Genomic DNA, 26,322 nt, shown 5'->3' with positions numbered 1-26,322 from the left:
TAAACTGGCGACGGTTTTTCAACAATCTGCAAGTAAAAATTTAAAGATTTAAAATAAAATAAAATGTATAATGACGTGACAATTTATTTTGGTAATAAGCTACACCTGCATACAGCTTGTTCCCACAACAGCCCTACCATTCTGAGATGCTTTATGAATCAGGTACTTTAACTTCCATCCCAAATTACCATTTTCATTTTAAATCTTTTCATAACATGACCCCTGAGCTTTCATTTGAACAAGTGAATTATGTGCTGGTAAAATGAAGTGATAGAACGAGTTCTCATTATCTTTAGGATAATATATAAAGCTAATCATCAAAATATCTTCTTCTTTGTGAGTCTCTCATGTGTCTCTTTCTATCTTAAACACACAAATACTCATAAAACACAATAATAGCAGAAATAAATGGTATACAATCTATTCTCATTCAATCCAGGTTGGTTTAACAGTGTGGGAGTTTTGTTTTCTAAGCTCAGCAGCTCTTCTCTATTATTCGCTTTTCGTAGGGCAAGTTCCAAAAGTTTTAAGTTGGCAGTAATAAAACTCCTTATAAAGAATAATCCTAGAGAATTAGCTAATTATGGGTCAATCTAAAATCTCCTGTTCATATAAAAAATATTTTATTAAATATATATTTAAAAAAATCACAATTATCTTCACAACTAATTGCAAAGAAAGGATATTTGTAAAGAATTTCAACTAGGATGTAGGCCCCATTGTAGTATAGAGACTGCACTTGTCAAGTTACAAATAAGTTACAATTGACCTGCTTATATCATCTGAAATAGCCAAATCTCCCTTCTAGTATTGTTAGACACTAGCTGTGATGCTGTGGCATACCACCTGCCGCATCATGTTGCCATTTGTGGGCAGGCTTTAGAAAGGTTTAATCCTACCATAATCACTATCAGTTTATTTGTGTTAATGAAGACATGTCAGATCACACACAAGTTACACAGGGATCAGTATTAGGCCCTCTGCTTTTTCATTGTATATTCTTCCCCTGGGCAACATTGTCAGAAAACATGGAGTCATTATTCATTGCTATCCCAATGACACTCAGCTTTATACTGTATTCCTTCAAGTTAGGTTAGTGCATTAGTGAAATTTAACAGGCATTTATCATACAGAAATGGAATATTGAGTCCCCAAAGAAAAGGGTTGTCAACAACAAAAGTCACAGTGAGTATTTTGTGTGGCCACTACAGCGCATCTCATCATCATGGACTGCACCAGAATTGCCCGTTCTTGCAGATGTTGCCCCACTCTTCCACCAAAGCACTTATACACATGGTTATACATGGTTCCCTATCGAATGGTCTCTCCCGTTGTGTCGCTGACGCTTGTGGGGAAACTCCTGTTTACTCTGATTTAGCCTGATTTGTTCACGTTTGTGTAGCTGCACAAACAAATGGTGCTCTAACTCACCAAAAGGGGAAGAGCCGATCGCTATATAAGTCTGCTCAGAAAACCATTTCATCAGAATTTTTTCCTTCAGCGACGGGATCATCTCTTCACTGACTCAGCTTAGCCTGCTGCTCACCGCTGAAGAAGAGCCCCAGCAGTGGAAGAAGCAGAAACCTTCCCCCGTGGCCATCCGGCACTGAAAAAGAGCAATTTTCCTGAGCAAATTTACTCTGCGACATTATTGTAAATGTCGCGCCGCAAGTGTGGCTTGTGCAGGGGATGCAGACGGGCACAGCGAGTGCGTCACCGAGACGCTCTCACTGAGGCTGCGCTTACTGAGACATCATGTTCTCATTGTGAGTATGAGTCTCTATCTCTATCTCCTATCTTCGCTCGCGGATCACCTTCTTTAATGAAGGCAGTCCTCCCCACTCTGCTCTCCCATTTCCTTTCTCTCCTAAGAGAAAGAAACAGCGGGGCTCTGACAGTGGGCTCGAGTGAAGTCACGCCTGCTCAGCCCCCACGTGCTCCACTCTCCCCACATCGCCTCGTCTCGCCAGTGTGCTTCACCCAGGAGGATCAATGCCCCTGGTCAGCTGCGAGCGGCTTAGTTTCTTTCAGCGCTTCAGAGGATATTGCCGTCGATGACTCCATGTCCTTGACGGCGTCAGATAGTGAAGAATGGGTGGGTTCCGGCGAAGAGCCTGAAGCCCCTTCTCTCTCACAGTCAACACGGCCATGGACCCTAACGCCTTCAAGGAGCTGTGCACAGAGACTGACCTGGCTCTGCACACTACCAAGGCAATGGTGCAGGCAATTGGCAAGGCTATGGCCAATTTGGTGGTGCTGGAGCACCACATTTGGTTGAATCTTACAAGATCATGGACGGTGAGAAGATCGTCTTCCTCGACTCGCTAGTCTCACCCAAGGGACTATTCGGCCCTGCCGTGGACGGGTTTGCTGTGCGCTTCACTGAGGCACAGAAAAAGTTGCCTGCAAGTTACCTGTAAAGCTGGCGCCACCTAAGCCCCCAGCAAAATTCTGAGCCTGGGCTTCAGCAGCACCCCCAGACACCAAGACGGTATCCCTACCTGAAGTACCAAGGTCCCTGCCCCCGAGTGGTGCTGGAGCCTCAGAAGCCATCCTCATCTGTGCACAAAGAGGAAGAGGAGAGGGTCAGTTCTCGCCAAGGCCGGAACTCTTGCGTTCATTCTCCACCCCTCTGACCGTTTCTGAGCATTGGACATATTATTCTATCTGTGCATGTCCTTCAAGTTCAGTGCGTACCCAAGCATATTACCGCTGTGATAGCGGACCCACATACTCATAAGAGCATTTCTCCTTATATCCACGAATGTCATTTCCACCCCCATGCGGCGAACTAACATTTGTAAAAATAGAACCACTTGCCATCTGGCTCCAGGCTTGGGAAGCCATCCTGGATGTATCAAGCTGGGTTCTAAATATCATAAAATGAGGTTACTCACTCCAGTTCGCTCGCAGGCCATCTCATTTCAAAGGTATTACTCAGACTTTGGTACGGGACAACGAAGCTCATGCTCTCCGGTCCGAAGTACAAAAACTGCTTGCAAAAGGCACCGTGGAGATGGTTCCTTCAGTGAACAGCGAGTCAGACTTTTTCGGCCGCTACTTCCTCGTTCCCAAAAAAGATGGGACCCATTCTCGATCTCAGGCATCTGAATCGCTCACTTATAAGACAGCCATTCAGGATGTTAACTCTGAAACAGAAGCTTGCACAAATATGTCCCAAGGACTAGTCCTTGACAGTGGATCTGAAAGATGCTTACTTTCACATCCACATAGCCCCCCATCATTGACCATTCTTCAAGGGAGTGGCCTATCAATATACAGTCCTACCATTCGGACTGTCTCTGGCCCCACGCACTTTCACAAAGTGCATAGACGCGGCTGTCTCCCCTCTGAGGCAGATGGGAATCCGCATTCTGAATTACCTCGACGATTGGCTGGTTTTAGCCAGATTAGAATGGGAACTCGTTGCTCACAGGTCACTGCTTCTCAGCCACTTGGAGCGTCTCAGGTTGACAATAAATTTAAAGGTGACCTATTATGCAAAAATCACTTTTATAAGGTGTATTAACACAGCGAACATAGGAGTCTCCATAGACTAAAACCGAGTACATTTTCTGTAAAGATAACAAGCTTGTACTAATAGTGGAATGTTTATTTGCAAAGGCCAATATTGGTATCCCGGAGCATGAGATCTTGAAGCTCCGCCCTCTTCTGAAAAGGGAGGCAGGAGCACCAGGTCATTTGCATTTAAAGTGACTCATATTCTAAAAGTGGCAATTTCAACAAGCTATAAAAACTTCTCTGTGGGGTATTTTGAGCTAAAACTTCACATACACACTCTGGGGACATTAGAGACTTATTTGACATCTTGTAAAAAGGGGCATAACAGCTCACCTTTAACCAAGAGTTATTTGTCTCCCAGACAGCAAGTAGTCTTTCTGGGGACTGTTATAGACTCAGCCCAGATGCGAGCTTGGATTATGACGGAACAATCCCTGACTATTCTGCTACTGGTGGTGTCATTCAAATTAGGGACTTCATGTCCCCTCAGGGCTTTTCAGAGGCTGCTCGGCCTTTTGTCGGCCGCCTCCACTGTGATTCCTCTAGGCCTGCTCTATATGCAGCCTCTCCAGTATTGGCTCAAAGCTCATGTTCTGTTCCATGCCTGGCACCTGGGCTGGTTATATATCAGGGTGACCCATCGCTGCATCAGAACTGTGGCCCCCTGGACAACTTCTCGCCTTTTTCTATCAGGCATTCAGCTGAGACTGACCTCCAGGAGGAAGGTAGTTATGACAGACGCATCCAACTTGGGTTGGGGAGTTTTGTTTAAGGCTGCATGTATTGTTAATGTTTTCATATAAACACTGTATGAGTGATCAAACTTATGATACCTTTCAGTGCTATAAAAATACATTTGACATGACAATATGAGTAACAGTAGTTAGCAAAGTTTGTAGAAAAACTTTGATGTTGGATTGAGAGCATCTAGTCTGAAAGTTTATGAAAGTTTCCATTTATGTATTTTAACATGTTGCTAGTATGTTTTAACATCTTGCTAGTCCCCTCAGGGTTTTTCAGAGGATGCTCAGCCTTATGTCGGCTGCCTCTTCTGTGATCCCTCTAGGCCTGTTCTATATGTGGCCTATCCAGTATTGGCTCAAAGCCCATTTTCCATCCCATGCCTGGCGCCTGGGCCGGTCTTATATCAGGGTAACCCATCGCTGCATCAGAGCTGTGGCCCCCTGGACAACTTCTCGCCTGTTTCTATCCAGTGTTCAACTGGGACTGACCTCCAGGAGGAAGGTAGTTACGACAGATGCATCCAACTTGGGTTGGGGAGCTCTGTTCAAGGGTAACCCAGCGTTCCGCTCCTGGTCAAGCCTGGAGCAATGCCTGCATTTCAACTGCCTTGAGATGATAGCAGTTTGCCTGGCCCTGAAAACTTCCTGCCAGCCTTAAAGGGGCACCACGCCCTGGTCCGCTCAGACAACATGACGGTGGTAGCGTACATCAATCGCCAAGAGTGTATCAGGTCATGCTCCCTTTACAGGATGACTTGGCGCCTCCTGTTATGGGCACAGAGTAAACTCCTCTCACTAAGAGCAGTCTATGAGCCTGGCAGATTGAACCTATGAGCAGATGTGCTGTCCAGAGGCAATGTAGCTCCAGGAAAATGGAAGCTACTTCCTCCAGTGGTTCAAATTATTTGGTCCATCTTCGAGAGGGCAGAGGTGGACCTCTTCGCCTCAGAAGACAACTCACTGCCCAATTTATTTCTTGAAACAGCGAGATGCCTTGGTCCACGATTGGCCCAGCACTCGCCTGTACGCCTTGCCCCCAATTTCCCTGCTTCCTCAGGTTATCAGAAGGGTCAGGGAAGTTAAATGCTCAGTCCTCCTGTTGGCCCCACTCTGGAGGAATCAGACGTTGTTCCCTGAGTTGATTCAGCTGCTATCAGCAGCCCCCTGGCCAATACCACTGAGAAAGGGCCTTCTCTCGCAAGTGAAGGGCATGATTTGGCACCCCTGGCCAGAGCTGTTGAGCCTTCATGTTTGGCCCCTCGACGGGAACCAATACAGCTCCTTGCGAGTGTTAGTAACACCATTTTAGAGGCTAGAGCCCCATCTACAAGGCGCCTTTACGCCCTTAAATGGTCAGTCTTCTGTGACTGGTGTTCAGCACAGAGCCTGGACCCGGGTTGTGACATGTCCCACGTGTAGGTCTGCAACAAATTATTATTTTGATAATCGATTGAGCTAAAGATTATTAGAAAGATTAATCAACTGATCATCGATTATTTCACTGATTAATCAGTAGACTTTGATTGATTATTCAGCTTTTGCAATTAGTTAAAATATTGAGTTATACATATTCTAACAAATAAATAAAGGTAATCACTTCAGCTTTTAAATATCATATTATGTAATTACAATTATTATACAATTAATTTATACAAATAAATATATTTGGCACACAAAATGAGATGACAGAGAAACTCTCATTCACCATTTAATTAGCTATATGAAAAAGTAACTGAATGACAACATTCTGCCTAATATCACCTTTTGTAAGTCATATGGATAAGAAACAAAATAAAGGTAAGTGATGAGACGTTTTATTTTTGGATAAACTATTTTATTCACAACATAATCTCTCTTAAAATACTGTATAGGGTTATGATAATCAAAACAGTCCTGAGCTAGATCAAGCTTTGATCTCTACAAACCAAACTATCACTTTAATTCATTTTTTCCCACTAATAAAACTATTTTATCATTAGCTAGATCGACACTGGTTTATAACAGAAAATCAAATTGTAATTCTAACTGAAAGCGACACTGACTCTGGTTTTTCATGTTTAATACTGTAAAGCTGCTTGATTTAACCCACTACCGCATGGTGTAGCCATATGGCAACATACTCTTTGTGTTAATTTCCTTGCCACTGTCTCTTTAAGAGAACATTCTCGGTTTTTTTGTTGGAAAGAGAAGACCTTAGTTTAGCCAGTGATGTGCTTTGATTAAATCATATGACATGCAGTTTTTTTTCTGTGGCGACATTTCTGACAGACTGCCATCTCTTGTCGGTAGTTGCTGAAAGCAAACTAAAACGTCAGTAACAAACAAGGACCAGTCCGTGTCACTTCTACAAAAAAATCTAAAACATCACTGTTATGATGTTATGATGACATATTCACCTCTCAAAAAAGTTTTTATAAAATTAGTTTTTGGTAAATCATTCAAATGTATGTGTTGCCAAGCGGCAACCCTGTGCAATAGTGGAATGACATTATTACAATAGTTTAGCTAGCTAGCAAGGTCAGCTGCAATTTGTTAAGCTGTAACAATAACAACATTAATACTAGTGAAATAATGTTGATTAGTCGTATGTTAATGGAATTTGTATTATGGATATAATCAAATTGAAATGGCAATTTTACTTTTGATTAAATATGAATACAGGTAACATTACATCAGTGAGCATGGCCATATTCTATGGCAAGGTAAAGAAGAAAAGGGCTTAACTTGCTCTTCCTGCACACGAAAAAACTGCTTTGTGACGTTTCATACTTAAAAAAGGTGATCTTTCAAGGATTATTGGGGGGGGGAGATGGAGGGGCTCATGTTCATAGTCTTTCTCTCAAGAGATTGGACCGACTTCAGAGGGGTCCCTTTGAGCCGCTGGATTCAGTCAAGCTTCAGTTCGTGTCTGCTAAGACAGCGCTCCTGACTGCGCTCACTTCCATCAAGAGGGTCGGGGACCTCCAAGAATTACTTGTGTTCGGGCCTATGGCAACATACTCTTTGTGTTCATTTCCTTGCCACTGTCTCTTTAAGAGAACATTCTCGTTTTTTTTGTTGGAAAGAGAAGACCTTAGTTTAGCCAGTGATGTGCTTTGATTAAATCATATGACATGCAGTTTTTTTTCTGTGGCGACATTTCTGACAGACTGCCATCTCTTGTCGGTAGTTGCTGAAAGCAAACTAAAACGTCAGTAACATCATGTTCATAGTCTTCCTCTCAAGAGATTGCATAATGCTGAATTTTCATGAACTGCAATGTTTTTGGTTTTATGTCAGTGTTTTATGATACATTATGTCAGTGTTTTATGATACATTATATACAGTATTATATTTGTTTTAACTGTATAAATTTGCAGTTTAAATAATATTCATGAAAAATGTAATGAAATTAAAAGAATTATAAATCATTATTCAGCAAAAAAGGAATAGAATAAATAAAAGCACAAGTTGTTGTAAAGTACGTATAAGGTGTCAATTATAAGTACTGTGTTAAATCTTATAATAGCACCAATTGAATCAACACAAACAACATTTCTGAGGAAAAATATTAATTATAAGTAAGCTTACACTTATTCTAAGTTAGATCCACTATTGTATGCTGTTGCCGTATGGCAACATATCATAAAGTACCTTAAAATAATATTTTTTTCCAAACATTTTATTACAGCACTTCAAGTTAAGCCATTCTTAGAAAAGAAAAAGATTCAAATATTTTTTCTATAGGTCTATCATAATGCGTGCGGTAAAGGGTTAAGGCTATATATTGCATAAAGTACTATATAAATAAACGTGACGTGACTGGACTTTGCTGGAATACCGAACTGCAGAGCTCATGCAAACATCCACATTGCTGTAATCAGATGCGTTTTTAATTCATTACTGAGGAAAGCGCGCAGAATATATTTACATATCCATCCAAACGTCGCTCAACAGCTTCAGGTTTGGCTGCGTTTGCTCTGTCTTCTTCTCTTGAATTGCATCCAGGAGGGCTAAATTACAGTCTTGCACTACAGCGCCACACTGGTCAAACCGCATTATTGGCATTAGGTCATATGAGATCAAATGACTACTCGACAACAAAAATATATATATTTAACGACCAGGTCCTTTCTGTCGATTGACTGGCCAGCTTAGAGAGAATGATTCACTGCGATAGCTGCCACATAACCTTTGAGTGTGGAAGGGGATCGTCCCTTGTCCAACTGCTCTTGTAGTAAAGTTAGCACGTGGGTAGGGCTGAAACGATTGGTCGACATTATTGACAACATCGACAATAAAAAAATGTCGACCAATCGTTTCAGCCCTACCCACGTGCTACTACAAGAGCTGTTGGACAAGGGACGATCCCCTTCCACACTCAAAGGTTATGTGGCAGCTATCGCAGTGAATCATTCTCTCTAAGCTGGCCAGTCAATCGACAGAAATGACCTGGTCGTTAAATTTCTTAGGGGAGCTCAGAGATTGAACCCACCTCATCCTCATGCAGTGCTGAAAGGTTATCACCCTTCTAGCACTCCCTGCTGCAGATGGTGAGCAGGGTCCCAATCCACTCTGCCCAGTCCAGGCCCTCAGAGTGTACTGTATGTTGAGCGCTCTGGTCTGTTCAGACACTCAGAGCAGCTCTTTGTGTGCTTCGGAGGCCACTCTAAAGAGCTGACAGTTACGAAGCAAAGACTATCTCACTGGACAGCTGATGCTATAGCCTAGGCTTATGCCTCAGTTGGCTTGCAGTGCCCAATAGGTGTGAGGACCCAGTCCACCTGAGGGATGGCCTCCTCCTGGGCGTGGTCCAGCGGAATTTATTTTGGTGAAATTTGTGCAGCCGCTGGCTGGTTGTCACTGTCTACCTTTACCAGATTCTATAACTTGGACATCCCTGCCCTACAGGCATGGATTTTGTCAGCTTAATTCTGCCCCGTTTTCTCTTTTGTAAGTGGAAAAAGGCTATATCTTGTGGTCCTCAGCCTAATGGCTCATCTTGGCTCATGCTTATAGGAGTCCTCCACACAAGTGCTCTGGGGCTGGTCTCACAGAGCAGGCTTCATTCTGCATCTGCTCATAGCATGGCACTATTGGTGTCAGAGTTTTTGCTTTGTAATGTCTCATTTTGGCCACTAGAGGTCCCTATGGTACTCTCATGTCAATGCTGTGCCTCTTGTAATCAGTGCTATTGTTTTCACATGTGCCTCATTCTGGGCTGTGTATTTGAGCTGGTCACTTCCTTTGTATCTTTGCTTGGTTATTGTTGTTCCTAAGCCAGTTGCTGCCGTAAGTCTGCTCTAGTTCAAAGAACTATACTTTGAAAGCTTTTTAGATTGTTTCCCTGTGTTTTAATTTTGCTGTTTTGTCTTTTTCATGAGTTTTTGTTTTAGAGATTATTATTCTCCTTTTGGATCCTTTTTGGACTGAAGATTTTTCTGTTTTGTGGCTTTCATTAAGGAAAGGATTTTTGTACCCTTTGGATTTTTGTATCTGACTATTGGGTTCAACTGCCTCCTGTGGCTCAGTGGTGGAAATTAAGACTCTTGCGCCAGAAACCCTAGTTCGAGCCCCGGCGCTGACAGAATAACCACGACACATTATGAACCCAGAGACGCCTAATTCTCCATGAGTCGGCACTAGCTCAGCAGGAGACTTTGATGGTTAAACACTCACAGGTGCTGTCTGATCTCATGACTTCTGTCCGTCAGATATTTGACCGGCTGCCCTCTACTTCAGCTACTGCCCCTACTGCTGCCTCTGTATCCCTTCTGGATTCTCGAGTGCTCTCTCCTCTGACTGAACCCCGCCTATTTTTCAGGTGATCCTAGTGCATGTGATGGTTTGCTGACTCAATGCTCTCTCACATTTGAATTACAACCATCTTCATTCCCCTCATATCGGGCCAAGATCGCATATGTTATCACCCTCCTTTCTGGCAAGGCTCTATCTTGGGTAACAGCGGTCTGGAAGGCACAGGCGCCCTTCTGTTCAAGTTATTCTGCATTTGAAAAGGAGTTCAAGTGAGTCTTTGACCACCCCCTCAGTGGCCGACAAGCCTCTAAGAGACTTCTCACCCTCCGTCAAGGTAATGGCAGCGCGGCTGACTATGCTATTCAGTTTCGGACAGTTGCAGCAGGGAGCGGCTGGAACAATGAGGCCCTCATGGTGTGTTTCCTGAATGGTCTGTCCGAGGCAATCAAGGATGATCTGGCTACCAGAGAACCTGCTCTTGATCTCGAGACTCTTATGGATCAAGCAATCCGGCTAGATAATCACCTGAGGGAGAGACGCCTGAACCGCCCATCTGTTTCCACATTGTCTGCCAGTCCAGCTCTTGCTCAAATGCTACCAGTGGCCCAAGATTCTTCGGAACCCATGCAATTGGGTAGGACTAGGCTTTCCCCATCAGAACGAGACCGTCGTATGAGAGAGCGCTGTTGTCTATATTGTGGATTGTATTGGTGATTTTCGCTCTGTCTGACCTGAGCTTTCGGGAAACGCCCAGTCCCGTACAGGCAAGGAAGGACTGTAACGGGAGTTACGCGCACCGCTTCACCTTCCAACTCTGGGTTGTTCCTTCCCATCACACTCACTTGGGGAGACCAAAAACACCAACTCCAGGCATTTTGTATTGATTCTGGCGCTGCCGGGAATTTCATGGATATTTCCCTTGCCAAGAGTCTCCAGATCCCTATTAATTCCCTTCCTGCCCCCCTAACTGTGACAGCCTTGGATGGAAGACCGTTAGCTCCAGGGAAAATAACCCACCTCACCTCTCTCCTTTGTCTCGTCACTTACCAGCACCAGGAGATAATGTGCTTTCACCTCATACAGTCTCCCGAGTTCCCTGTTATACTCGGTCACCCTTGGCTTCTCCAGCATAATCCAAACTTTGACCGGTCCACTGGCCCTGTTCTCAGTTGAGGACCCACCTGTCAGACTACGCTTGGCCCAGAACTCCCCTGACCCTGTTCTTGAATCCCACGAACCCCTAGATCTGTCTCAAGTCCCTGTGCAGTACCACCATCTCAAAGCAGTGTTCAGTAAAAGGAGGGCCACCTCCTTACCTCCTCATTGCCCTTATGACTGCGCCATTGAGCTACTCCCAGGAACCTGTCCCCCCAGAGGTCGTATATTCTCTTTGTCTCCCCCCGAACGAACTGCTATGGACAGATACATTAACGAAGGCCTTGCGGCAGGTATCATCCAACCATCCACTTCCCCTGCTGGAGCTGGATTCTTTTTCGTTGGGAAGAAGGATGGCGGACTTCGGCCGTGTACTGATTACAGGGGCCTTAATAAGATAACTATTCGAAACCGCTATCCCTTGCCACTAATGGCTACTGCCTTCGAAATCCTGCAAGAGGCCTCCATCTTCACTAAGCTCGACTTGCGCAATGCTTACCATCTTGTGCGCATCAGACAAGGAGATGAATGGAAGACCGCCTTCAACACGCCCACTGGGCACTATGAATATTTAGTTATGCCCTTTGGTCTCACTAATGCTCCTGCAGTATTTCAAGCTCTCATCAATGACGTTCTTAGAGACATGCTCCATTCAATATATATATATATATATATATATATATTATTTCATTTCCATTGTGTGTTGAAGTACTGAAATAACTCAAATTAAATAAAACTAAAACTTAATAAAAAACCTATATAGACATAATAAAAAACGAATGAAATGACAACATTACTACAACTGTAACTAAAACTTAAATAGATAACTAATACAAATCAAACTACATTAGTTTATCAGTAATCCTAAAAAAAATAACACTGATATATAAACACAAATAAAAAGCGATACTTATTAAATACACGTTCTGGGCTGTGTATTTAAGCTGGTCACTTCCTTTGTATCTTTGCTTGGTTATTGTTGTTCCTAAGCCAGTTGCTGCCGTAAGTCTGCTCTAGTTCAAAGAACTATACTTTGAAAGCTTTTTGGATTGTTTCCCTGTGTTTTAATTTGGCTGTTTTGTCTTTTTCCTGCGTTTTTGTTTTAGAGGTTATTGTTCTCCTTTTGGATCCTTTTTGGACTGAAGATTTTTCTGTTTTGTGGCTTTCATTAAGGAAAGGATTTTTGTACCCTTTCTGCTGTTTTTTGTTAAATAAACTCTTCTGAGTTAATTTAAGAACGCATCTGACTATTGGGTTCAACTGCCTCCTGTGGCTCAGTGGTGGAAATTAAGACTCTTGCGCCAGAGACCCTAATTCGAGCCCCGGCGCTGACAATTGGATGCGTTCCCCACAAACGTCAGCGACACAACCGGAGAGATAGGGAACATACATACGTAACGAAATGATGTGTACTGCGTGCCATGCATTAGCATGGTACTAGCATGCTGCTAGACAAAATTTAGTGTGAGTTAGAGGAGTCTTGGCCTATTTGAGCATTCTGCCATTGTAAATCTAAGGCACTAATCTATAATAGAGAACTGGATTGCTCATCACGTCATAAAAGAGAAGCCACAGTGCCGCTATACTGGTATTCCCGAGTATTCCAACACATTTTATTGAATTAATAGGAAATTGTATTATTTTAAACTATGAGACTACTATAAATTATGAGAAAACATCACCTAACGAGTAAGTGTTTTTATATCTGACGTATCCCTGTACATTCTTACAACGCAAACCTGAAAATAGTTATTTGTTTAATGTCGGGAATTTCCCCATATTGAAAAGTTACTTATCACATTCATTACAGTAGTGAACATCAGATGAACATGATGAACATCAGACAGATGAGATCCTCAACATATATATATTACAAATGCTCATTCTGAAATATGAATAAAAATGTATGTTTTGTATGTGCATATACGTTAATTTACCTTTTACAGTTAGCCTATTCACTGTTTATGTAATTATGTTGTTTTATTGTTTTTATTCACACGGTATGATAAATGTAAATGTTTCAACAATGATTTCGCTAACAGCATGCATTTTGAAGCAGTTAATGATTTAAACATTGGTTAAATTAATAATTAATTGAACATGCATAACATTTTACTCCTATTGAAATTGTAATGTTAGTAAAAAACCATTTGCGCAATCTTGTAGAGTCTGAAATAGATGTTGCTCAATCAGGAAAAAAAATACATGCTTTATAACATCATTCAAATAAATAACACTGACAACATACGGTATGGACTTAAAGACATGAAGCTTTATTTCTAAGATGACGCATGGTAAGCTTTGAATTTCAATACAATATAGAGCAATATAGTAACAGAGGCTTGTATTGTAATATTTATTGTAAATTTGAATACATTTCTGAAACTAATACCAGTTATATGTTCATGTTTATTATTTCGTGCATAATTACGTACATAAAGAAATGTATTTTGTGTTGGATCAGTTACCTGTGCCAGCAAGTGTGCAGCTGACGCATCTTAACGATTTCAATATATCGCTTATCCTGCCCGAAAAGACCACATTGCAGATAATGAGCAATCCAATCATTATATAGATCAGTGGCCTAGGGGAATTTTGGCCTCTTTGGAAATCTGCTACTGGAATTCCATAAGCTGGATCATGTAGGGATTTCTATCCATAACAGACACTGATATGCCATGAGGACTGGAAAGGTTCGTTCACAACATATAGAAACCACGATGTCTTGTGACCACCAATGAATGTAACTATTATATTCAAACAGGAAAAGAACAGAAATTTAATCACGCCCTCAGGCCTGTAAGCACGGGATCTATGCATGACTATCACATGTTTGACAATCTGCTTCCTGCCCTGTCTGAAACCCTTACAAAACTTCTCTGACAACAAAAGAAACAGAACCTTGCATGACGATTTTAACAGACAATCGTTTAAACTCATAAGTAGTGAAAATGTATCCACTGTATGTGTTATGCCGTATATATATATTTGATGTGTTTATTGAAACCATGATATCTTAATCACCACCTTATAACTTTTCTTTTTAGTTATTACGATTACTGTGTATGCAAAATACCTGTTGTTTGAGCTTGAATGAAAGCTTATTTTATTCACATACCCATAATCAGATGGTTAAGATACATGAACATTAACGGCTTGCTGGACGACCGTTGATAAGGTGTAAACCATTAAAATTTGAAATCAGTTCTAATCAGGTGGACCTCGAATTTTCAGATCCGAGTCCTTTCAAAACCTGAATGAATTAATAATAATTAATTCCCTAAAATTAAGTAATCAAGACATTACATATGGTGGAGAAAAGAAAGCTGGCAGATTCGACTCAAAAATTAATGACACCAAGATAGTATTATAAATCCTGTCTATTTTTATCCGGAAAAATATATTAAAAGACAAAGAAACTGAGTTTGTTGTGTTACTATTTTATTATAGCATGGCAGAGCGTGTTGAATGAAGTGAAACTCGAGTTTGTTGTTTAGAATTTAACTGCAGTAAAACATTTAATTTTGTCCACCGAGACAAAAGAAGTCGCTCTAAAGCGCATGGACAGAGAAGCAAGCGTGTTCCTTGTTCTCCTGTCTTCTAAAAAGGCCTCAGAGTGTAATTTGTATAAGTGCGTGTTCCACTTCAAAAGGGTGAGCGCGACAAAGCGCTCCCATGCCGTAACATCGCACAAGCGAGACTCCAGAACTCAAACACTTCAGTTGACCCTTCGCGATCTTCAAAGAACTTAAAGCCTTGCAAACAGAGACTTTTCAGCAGAACTGCTCAAGCCTCTATGTCATCAAGAAAGCAACCAATCCAACGAGGGCTTCCCCAAAAGGAGGTCATCCTAACGTCATTCCGGCGCCAGATCAACAGCCAATCAGCAATGGAATCCCCTCCAGTAGCCATGAGGAACTTCTCAGATTTCAGCAAACTGGACGACCGTTGATAAGGTGTAAACCATTAAAATTTGAAATCAGTTCTAATCAGGTGGACTTCGAATTTTCAGTTTCGAGTCCTTTCACAACCTGAATGAATTAATAATAATTAATTCCCTAAAATTAAGTAATCAAGACATTACAATCATTAGATGCTGAAGCTGATCTAAAATCCTCAGGATGGTTTCTTAAAAGGTGCCTTTATACAGGTTTCAGACACAGTCTGTTTCTTTCTTCCTTCCTGTGCATCAAATGTGAGATGTGCAGTACTTGTACAAGAGATGTGGTGAAGCGCACCACATAAAACAATCCTTTTAAAAGCATCAGTACGAGGATCTGCAGTAATTTAGCCAACAGCAACTAATTCCAACTGTAATCAATAGAACTAAAGCTGTCTCATTCAGAGCTAGAATCCACATTACGTACAGGGACACAGATGAAAAGAGTTGAATCCACTAGAGTATAACTTATGCAAAATTGACAGAGACAAAAATGTTGTGCCTTTTTTAATACTGCATACATAAAGAGGACAGTTTTCCACTTTTTCTGAAAATAATTGTGTTTTATGCTGAAAATAGGTAAGCTATTTCAAATAAAACATGTAAGTATGTTTACAATAGCTGAGAGGTGCACATAGCCAGCATAATACAGTGAATTTCACTTAATAAGATCTGGGATACAACTGCATGCCACTGACTCTGTGTTGATAATGTCACATGTAAGCTTCATGCTTAGAAGCTTTATCTGTCTATTTATTTATTTACAGTAAAGAAATAAGAAGTGGTCAAAATTGAATCCATTCTTTATTCCCATCTGCAAACCAAACCATTGTGCTTCTGTTTCCATAGTGATGAACTTATGATTATTCTTTCAAACAACCAGCACTTGTTCTTAAAAAAAAAAAAAGAAAAGAAACATGGCAGAACAACAAATCCTGAATAGACTATCAGCAGCAACTAACCAAGCGTAGCTCAACCCAACCACAACTCCACCCAATAACAATCAAGCAATGCCTTACAAAATCATTTGTAACTGTCAAATGTTATATATCTTTGCATTTGCCAGATGCTTTTATCCAAAGTCACAACCTTGCTGTTGCTGGCACCATGCTCTGCCAGCTGTGTGTTTTGAATCCTTTCCATTTTTGCTAATGTTTTATACAGCTTTTCATGAAGAACACTCACATCATAGCCACTGTTACGGATCCCCTTTCTGGGTCTCTCTCTCATGACCAGAAGATCCATCTCTGTTCCTCCAGGACTGGGACTGTTTAGAGACTGTCTGCTACGATGTGTGGGGTGACTCACCTGAGAGGGTCTGAAACCATCACACACACACACACACACACACAGAAAGAGAGAGAGAGATACAGAGTTTAGAACAGTAACATCAGTAACATCTGAACATGTAAACGGGACTATGTATGTATGTGTCTATGTATGAGTCTGCCATGTTCACTGAAATAGATTATGGCAATATAAGTAATTTATTGTGCTGCACTCTAGAATGAGTATATTCCTCCATGCTGCATATGCAGTCATCAGAAAAGGAACGCTGTTTCAGAGAAAGAGTAAGTTACATTTTGATTACATTTTAGATTATGAAGACATTTTTTTTTATTTTGAATAAAAGAAATGATAATCCATTCACAGTAAGACCATGAACATGTGTTAAGTATATAGGTTTATTTCTGATAAAAAAAATAAAAAAAAAAACATATGAAGGTGAAGACATTATGACAGAACTATACATTGTTTAGAGAATATATAAATAACTATTTATTGTTTAATAAAACAAACTGACAAAACGCCATGTCTCCATGATGCACTGGTGTCAAGATATGGCAGGGGTCCTCAGAATACTGCCCAAGAGTTGGTGTCTTAATCTATTTTTGCTTAAATGTTTTATCATATCGCAGTTAAACCTGTCATCGCAACAGCAATCGCATGCCATTTTTGGCCAGATAATGCAGCTGTAGTGTGATGGATTTACAATTACATAAAATATGACATTTTTCTAACAAAAAAAAAATTCAAACATTACAACAGATACATTTTTAAGATCTTCACACTAAACAGAAAATCTCTGCTCTGAGAAAAGTCATCTGGGAGTTGATAAGAAATACTTTAATAAGCACAAAGATTGAGCCGCTGTGTGGGCAACTTCATCAGATTTCATCATTCTGAGTCCTGCGTCAAAGCTATGAGCCAGTTAGACAGCAGATCACAGTAAAGCAGAGGTTAGCACTTTCACACAGAAAACACACCAAAAATAACACGCTTAACTATAAGGGGTCACTGGAGATGTCAAAGTTTCAATAAATGTCGTCAGCAGTTTTAAAAATACATAAAGCACCTTAAAGGACCTTTCAAAATGCTCAGTAAGACTGATTTAAATCATCAGTGTTCTTTCAGAGGGGTTGACTTTTTAAAAGAAATTGATAGATAATTTTGAGTGAAAATAGAATAGAATAGAATAGAAATTTTGGCACAAGTTTCTGGCACCTCACATTTAACCAAACTACTGTACAACATTGTTAAAATACTACATTAATAAACAATATATTAGTTTTTTGTGATATATCTGTCACATATTAATGAAGTGATAATGATTGTACTTGTGCCATTGTACTTGTTAAAGCCATTATGTAAATATCAGTCAATATTACACAAATACTAATTAGAATTTTATTGTTTTATTATTTATTTATTTATTTTTTGCACTGTGGAGAAGTGTCAGCAAATGAAAATGAAAGCTAAAGATACCACTGTGGGACACTTTGCTTTTCTTATAGGCTTTAAGTGAAACAACTTTCCCAAAGGCCTTCATATTAAAACCAAGAGAATTTCTTCTCCAAGGCATCTGAATGAATCATTGGGGTTAGATTTTAAGCCATGCCAGTAGTCTCCAGTAACTGAGGCTTAATCAAATGGAAAGATGAAAGCCGCAGCAAGATACGCTCTCCTTCTTTAAACAATGAGCAGAAAATCACACAAGATTTGACAGAGTGCCAATGGATCTAAAAAGGAAATTAAATATTTAAACTGAGACAAAACTCAAAAGCAAGGGCATTTCGGTCAGCTAATGAGACCGGGCAAAGGATGTACTGGATATCTGATTCAGTCATGTCTGTGACAGCAGCTTTTGTGTCTACTTCTGAACTCCTGGGGAAAGAACAACAGACATTTCTGAGCACACAGTGTTTTCATCATCAAGGTTCATGATTGCTAACAGCTAGTCGACAAAGCTCACTGCATATTGATTATACTCGTCATTTGCCAAATGTCCCTGTTTTAGAGAAAGCCACCCACATAGTACAACTACTGTATATTATTTAGCTGAGGCAATATAAATTGTTAAAGCCATTTCAAATTTCAGATGATAATTTAAACTTTAAGACTGCCTTATAATAGAATAGCAGAACACATTATACATTAGTATTATTTTTGGTGTGTTTTTGAACAAGATGAGAAAAGGGGGAGACTTGATAGTGTTTAATGTTCAATTATATTTGTGAGCTATTTCAGTTAACCTCGGTTACCACTGTGATCAAGAGTAGAGCTTTTGCTTAGGCTGAGAAGAGGAGTGTTGCCAAGTCGGCGGTTTTCCCACGGAATTGGGATACTTTAACTAACTGCTGTCAAGTTGGCCATTTTAAGGGCTGTCTCAATCACAAAATTCTTCCGGTGCATTGAAAGGTTCGCTCCCTGAAAAATCCCACAATGCTCCACAAACACCAGAGTGCATTGATGTTCAGTTACATCACATTTCTGAAGCATGAAACACATTACAAACATCCTTTTTTTAATTGTATTATTAATTAATTAATGATCTGATATTTTTTTTTATCTAATGTAAAGATATTCAGTCATTTTAAGTATGTCTTAAGTATCCAAACACGTTTGGGACCATAGTAGATTAATAGATTAACAAATGACACTATGACCTTCATCATCAGGTATAATTTGTGCAGATCAATAAATCTGAGAGACAGTGTCACAATAAGCATTAAAGCATGCATAAAAACAACCATATCTTGTTAAACACACATTTCCATTCAAGCTAAATCCCTTACCTCCTGTGATACTTTACATACGTGGATCCCCTGTCGTCCTCCAGTTCCTGAGCACTGTTCTGTGGGTGTGGAGGCCTGTCGTGGCTGTACTTGTGTCGCTGACTTAGGTCTTTAGTGCTACCTTTCCCCTCAGCAGAAGGGAAGTCATAATATCCCTTCCTTTTGGCCTTCAGTCTAAGCTTATTCCTGTAGTGCTCAATGTCTGACTTCTGTTTCAGAGCCAAATTCACCTGTATACACATAGAGAGAAAGAGAATGGGGATTGGCCAATCATTCACTAAAAAAAAAAAAATTGCATGCATTAAAAATGTGGCTCAAATTGATTTCCCATAGGTAAAGTGATATTCTAAAATAAATCTGTGCCAGGTCTCTTTGAAGCCCAAATTTGACTAAATTAAGCAAGAGTACCCATTGAAATATGCTTATATACAGTGTATATATATATATATATATATATGTCTGTCTGTCTGTCTATCTCCTTGCAAAAGCATCCAAGCAGCCTGGTAGCCTGTAGACATAACTTTGTTTCCTTGCTGTATAAAACTGTATAAAACCTGTGCACCCTGATTTTTCAGAAGTTGCATAACAGTCAGCCAATCATCATTGAAGTGGCAATTTTGCAGTCATCAGTGCCCTTTTTTATAATGTAAATGTAAATGTGATGAATATGAAATGAATAATGTGATGTAAAATGCATCAGAAGGTCAGTAAAAGGACTTTGGTCAGTGGTTGCCATCTGAAGCTGTCTCTAATAAAATCAAGTCTTACTTCTCCATTGAATACAGCAGAGTCCTGGCTGCGGTCGGAGGATGCAGGGCGCGAGTAGGTGGGTGGAGCTGCGATTGGTTTTATAGAAATAAGCTGAAGTGATCCTGAGGAACTATCATAATGATCTGCCAAAAACAAAAACACATACACTTTAATGTCAGCAACAAGAAACTTAATCTGATTATTCATGCAGAATATAGACAAATCCACTTCCTTATTATGTGACAGCAATACTGGCCAACATTATCACTTCTGTAGAAGATTAATTTTCTTAGCTCTCATTTCCTATTTAATGTGGAAAAAGTCTGATCCTAAGATTTCAGCATATCTTTTGATTTTAATTAACTCTGTCCGTTTATCAAGACAGATTAGGTCTGTCCACTTCTGAGAGAATATATCTAAATATGGAAATGGAAAAATTATAGGATAAGCAAAACTGTACATTTTTTCCTAACCATAAAGAATTAGACTCTATGTGACAGAATGTAACAAGTTTCTTACTGCCCATTTCTTTTAAAGTAATAGTTCACCACCCAAAAATGTAAATTCTAACATTACTCACTGCTGTTATTTCTTCTGTGGAATATATAAAGGAGAACTGAATGGATCTTAATGAGGCTTTTTACATATCACAACAGTTCACAGTGGCCACATCTATCAAGCTCCGAAAAACACCAAAAAGCACCATAAATGTAGTCCATATAAGTGACATAATTTAAATTTTTGAGAAAACAATTGTTTTAAACTTGGAAAATGAAAGGTTTTCAAACTGAAATGTGTTGGTAATCTATACCTTCTCTACCAATCTCAATCTTTTTTTTTTTTTAAATAAAGGCCAATGAGATCCAATGCTGGTTGGGCCCCAACGTTCTTTTTTTGTATTCCATGTAAGAAAAAAAAAATGCATAGAGGTTTGGAATTACTTGAGGTTGAGTAAATGATGACATTTTTTTGTTTTGTTATTATTATTATTATTTAGATACTTTTTGAGACAAATTTGAACAATTGAACAATCTGTTCTGGCACACATCATCTCTCCACAGACTCAAGTTCCATCTGACAAAAGTCAGATGCAGCATATGCAAACAGGACCTGAACATATTGGCATCTTATGTTGTTATTGTGAGGGTTGTGCTTATTACAGTACATGTATGTGTAGTGTTGAGGGTTGTATATTGGCAAGTCTGTGTTATCCAGACCAGTATGACCTCTGCAAAGCAAAAGGTTATAAAATAATACATGTAGGTTTCAATGGGTGTGCCTTTATCTCTGTCTGTCAGCATGCCTTTTGGGATGCATGTGTCTGCAAAAAATGTGCGTGTGACCCTGTTGCTCCTCTGTGATGCTGGTAGTCACAGTGACAGAGCAGATCATGTCAGATGAGAAGGTTTCATTAACATTCATGAACTCGATCACTATTTTCCTTCTGAGGATGGTCATCTGGTAAAAAGGGCCTTAGTTAAAAACTAATTTTCAATGCAGGGAGACACCATACAACCTCACACTGCACCCAAACACACACTTACTTTAGAAGCTAGTGAGGACTTTTTATATGCTTCCATTAAGGTCCAGCTCATAAGACGTTATTCGATAGGTTTCACTACATTAGTGAATACATTTTATTCTGTCCCTCAGAGTGAGAAAGGAACAACTGGTAACATAACTGACTCCGTAAAGAAATACACAGAAAATGCCAGCCAATATGTTGTTGACAATGTTACTTTAGCAGTTTTGTTCATTATACTTCTGGTCGTAATTTGACATGAAATTAACAGTGTCATTAAAGAGCACTGGAATAAAATATGTGATGTATAAAGGTAAATATCACTTATGTGTGTTTTGTTAAATTCGTAAATTATGCAATAATTTAGAAAATTGTATTTAATTGTACGTATTTAGGATGCATATAATCAGTAGCATCTAGTGACTATAAATGTAGGTAGAGCTGATTCTGGGTCATAGCAGTCACACTTTAAATTAGGTATCTTTAACTACTATATACTTATGTAAAAAAATACAATTTGTTTGGTACAATGTACTTATTTTGTTCATGTTGTATTGCAAATAGTTACTGAGGTGGGGTACAGTTAAAGTCAGAGACAGGTTTGGTGGGTTAAGGGGTAAATGTAGGGTCATAGGTGTAATTATAGATGTAATCACAGAAACTAACTGCAGATGTAATTACATGCAGGTATTTTAGAATATACAGTATATACAATGTAAAAACATGTACGTTCACAATAAGTTCACCGTATCAAATGATTAATTTAAATCTCAGTACATAGTAGTTTAAGACACTTCATATAAAGTCCTCTTAAGTTATATAATTAATACATATTTATGATTAACCACTCGTAAGCTGAACACATGTAGATGCACTTTTGGCAACCCTTACGAAAAAGAAGTTTATTCAAGTGTGCTATTAGTATACTTCTTTTAAACTAAAAATAGGAAAGTATACTTTTAGTGTACTTTTTCTGTACATCTCAGAAAGGGGCTTTATGTTCTTCTCAGAAATATACTTAAAATGACATTTAAGTATACTTGACTTATACTTAGAAAAAGTCTAAATATATTTGAGCTACTGTATACTTGTGCTCCTAAAATCCGTGTTTTCATTGTTAAACGGTAGGGGGCGCAAGTACACATCTTCTGTACAGAATTTCCAAAAAACACAAGTGAAGAAGAAACCGAAACAACAGATGCTTCCACATGTAATCTAACACGATCATCAGACATAAAACAGCATCAAAACTGTGTAACGTAATGGAATAAAATGTCGACCAATGAAGCGGTACTAATGACTGTCAAGCTTTGGGGTGTTGATCGACTCTCTCTACGTTTTGATTATCATTCTGAATCCAATTCATAGTCTTTTTTTTCAGCTTTTTGTTCAAAATGTTGTTTATTTCTTTATTTTTTATTAAACTTACCACATTCAAGTGTTTGTTAATAAAATAAACTTGAAGTATACTACTTTTTGGTAAGGGAATGTTTAGTGTGCTTGCATCATTTAGCCTGAGGGTGGTGCTCTAATGTTGATTGACAGGCTCCAAGAACACATGCATGTTACCTTAAAATTAACATGAATTTAATGTTGCATTTACTGTGTTTGAATGTTGATTTAGAATGCTGCGAGTTCTGGAGGAAATCAGGAGAGGAAAAGAAAGCCATGTCGATTCTCAGAACAAACACAACAGCACTTACAGGCTATTCAAATGAGCACGTTTAAACTAAAAGATGTATACTCTAACTTATTTGGTACACTCCTCTACACATCCCCCTGCACCTGTTAAAGATGAACAGATGTGTTCACAATCTGACTTATTAGTTGCTGAATTAATGCAGACTGATATACACACGTTGTTGATGTGGATGGATTGTTCCATAAGGTTTATGTAAGATAATGTAAAAACAAGTGGGGCAGATTGATTTTTGCCCCTATTAATCTAAATTAGGGCACACTGCATTTCCATTTTTCACCAGAGATTTACATTTGAAAATTGTTGGGCGATGTTGAACTCAGGAGGCAAAGGCACCTGCTGCCCCTTTTAGAATGATAGCATAGCCTACCTTCCTACTAAATATGTTACATTTAATATATATTGTTTTTTTATAGATTTAATACAAAATATGTACTATTTAATTGCTTTAAAGTGCTAAACGTTTTGCAATATAGCAAATATATGTGTAAAATAAAGTTTAAGAGCCCAGGACCAAAATGCCCATGGCAGAAGAAACACTGAAGTATATTTTTAAATTAACATTTGCTCACTTTGCCCACCATCAAGGATTTATTCTTTCCAAAGAGCTTGGTGCAAAGTATTGTGACATACATTGCTCTACAATGGACAATGATATTTTTGGAGAGTTAGCACCAGGCACGTGCACATATAGACATCAAAGGGGGCTTGAGCACCTGCCCTATTTCTTCCTCAAGAGAAAGAGCCCTTTTTTCTGGGGAGTTTTTTTTATTATAAATGAATATATGTATATATGTGTGTGCGTGTTTCTGTTTGCGCACAGCTTTCCCTGTCAAACAAATAAAAGCAAAATCAAAATATCAGGTTGGGTCAGGTCAGGAAATGTTGAGACTCTGTCGAGTTCCAATGCCTTTCTCCCCTCCGCGCAGGCATGCAGCACAGCAGTATAGCACACAGGCACGTGCACACATAGACATCAAAGGGGGATTGAGCAAAAGCCCTTTTTCTTCCTCAAGAGAAAGTGCCCTTTTTTCTGGGGAGTGTTTTTTTATTTTTTATAAATTAATATATGTATATACAGTATGTGCTCGTGTGTGTGTTTCTGTTTGCGCACAGCTTTCCCCGTCAAACTAATAAAAAATCAAAATATCAGGTTGGGTCGGGAAATGTTGAGACTCTGTCGAGTTCCGATACCTTTCTCCCCTCCGCGTCTCCGCGTAGCACAGCAGTGTAGTGCACATTGATCGGCACATGCACATCACAGACAGGCAGAGAGCGCAGAGCAAATCGTTGCAAAGCAACTTTACAGTTAGAAAAGAGTGTTGAGGCCATTTACATAGAATACTGCTTTTCCATTGTTTTTTTTTTATGTAAACATGCACAAGATGGATGTTTTTGAACATTGTGCTCATTTCTAGTGTCTTTTGCAACGTTTTTCATATAACATGGATTTCTGAAAACAGCACAAGGTAAAAGTTGCTCAGGATTTTAAAATGCGTCTCTAGTCCTTGCGGGGTTTTTTTTATCTCAGGTTCTGCATCTCAGGTTTTCAACAGAACACATACTGTGAATTGTCCCTTACTATGCCAGAGCCCAGTGAAGGTGAGAGTTTCTACAAAAAATGTGCCTCTTCGTGGAGACACCACAAGACATTGTTCACTCACAGATCACAGACTTCCAGAGTGAACGCCCAGTCCTGTTCTATCTTCAAGCCTCAGTGCCTTGAACTTGATGTGGGCAGAAACTGGCAGCAAATAGGGTAAGACAACAAGAGGTGCAATGTGGGCTCCGCCGCCTAAATCCGTTTCCTTGTATCAGCTATTGATCCAAACACATTTATGTAGAAATGTTATTGTGCTGACATCCTGCCGACAATGCTAAAAATGTTAGATCAGATGGCAGGAATATTGGATTCATCTTTCAGTCTCTCCAGATCCTATTAGAAGACATCCGTTAGGTACCTAAAACTGTCAGCAAAGTTTTGTCTGATACCCCACAGACATTGTTAACCAGTTAACAATTCTTGTCTGCTATCCAAAATCAGCTAATAACACTGTGAAGAGTTGAGAGGAGTTGTCGCCTGAGAGGAGACAAAGTGATGATTATCAAAACGTGAGCAGTAACCCATTATTGAACAATCTTAGTTGCATATTTCCTCTGACCAGTACAAATCCAACAAGTTTTATCATACCAACCAAAAGCAATGGAAGATTATTGCTTCAACATCATCCTTACCAGGCACATGCACACATAGATATCAAAGGGGGCTTGAGCACTTGCCCTTTTTCTTCCTTGAGAGAAAGTGCCCTTTTTTCTGGGGAGTGTTTTTTTAAATAAATTAATATATGTATATGTGCACGTGTGTTTCTGTTTGCTCACAGCTTTCCCTGTCAAACAAATAAAAAAATCTAAATATCAGGTCGGGTCGGGAAATATTGAGACTCTGTCGAGTTCCGATGCCTTTCTCCCCTCTGCGTAGCACAGCAGTGTAGCACACATTGATCGGCACATGCACATCACAGACAGGCAGAGAGCGCAGAAGTGTAGTCCTCCCTCCCTTTCCAGTTGTGTTTGTCTTGCTGTGGAGGTGATTGGTGATGAACAAAAGACTAAGCTACCTGTGCCTCGAATTTACAGCTAATTATCCAAAAAAACAAAAGGCAATTATAGTTAAATTGTTTTGCTAACATCCATGACTCAAGAGAGCGACCATGTAAATTAGCTAAAGTGTTGCTAAGGCAATAGGAAGTCTAGTAGGTTAGACCAGTGCGCATTCTTTCACTGCATGATTCAGTTTATTAAAATGCATTTAGAATGATCACAAAATTCAAGATATGGGGGCAGAAATGTATATATGTATATAATTTCATATAGTTAATCAGTATCACACAAAGACTGACGTTTTTTTCCACCAAAAAGCAGCATGGTTACAAGTCTCAGTTAGCTTAATGCAGTACACGTAGAAAGGTTTTTTTAAATCATATAATAAAAAGAAAACAGATAGAATAGAAAAGAATAGAGCAAGCTAGTGTTAGAGGCCTTTTTTTTGCAATAAATAAAATGAAAACAGATAGAATACAAAAAGATTAGAAAGCTAGTGTTAGGATGGCACAATAAAGCGACGTTCACTTGCAGAACGCAAGCTTCTAGAGGGCACATAAGTCTGAAGTAATGAATTT

The 26,322-nt window shown here is 39.5% G+C and overlaps 1 protein-coding gene across 2 annotated transcripts in view; it reads right to left on the bottom strand.

Moving 5' to 3' along the window:
• LOC107704276 (UPF0606 protein KIAA1549L-like) overlaps positions 1 to 26,322 on the bottom strand; it is a 96,153-nt gene that overhangs the window by 5,164 nt on the left and 64,667 nt on the right. For both annotated transcript variants that reach the window (XM_016507159.1, XM_016507160.1), the window contains exons 15-17: positions 19,941 to 20,065; positions 19,173 to 19,402; positions 16,282 to 16,414 (exon numbers count right to left, since the gene is read on the bottom strand). In XM_016507159.1, coding sequence (XP_016362645.1) covers positions 16,282 to 16,414; positions 19,173 to 19,402; positions 19,941 to 20,065 — 488 coding nt within the window. The remainder of the gene's footprint in view (positions 1 to 16,281; positions 16,415 to 19,172; positions 19,403 to 19,940; positions 20,066 to 26,322) is intronic.

Source organism: Sinocyclocheilus anshuiensis, unplaced genomic scaffold (assembly GCF_001515605.1).
Source record: "Sinocyclocheilus anshuiensis isolate Anshui unplaced genomic scaffold, SAMN03320099.WGS_v1.1 scaffold863, whole genome shotgun sequence".
NCBI lineage: Eukaryota > Metazoa > Chordata > Actinopteri > Cypriniformes > Cyprinidae > Sinocyclocheilus > Sinocyclocheilus anshuiensis.
Note: the sequence above shows the minus strand (reverse complement) of the source record. Positions and strands in the feature narration are given on the sequence as shown.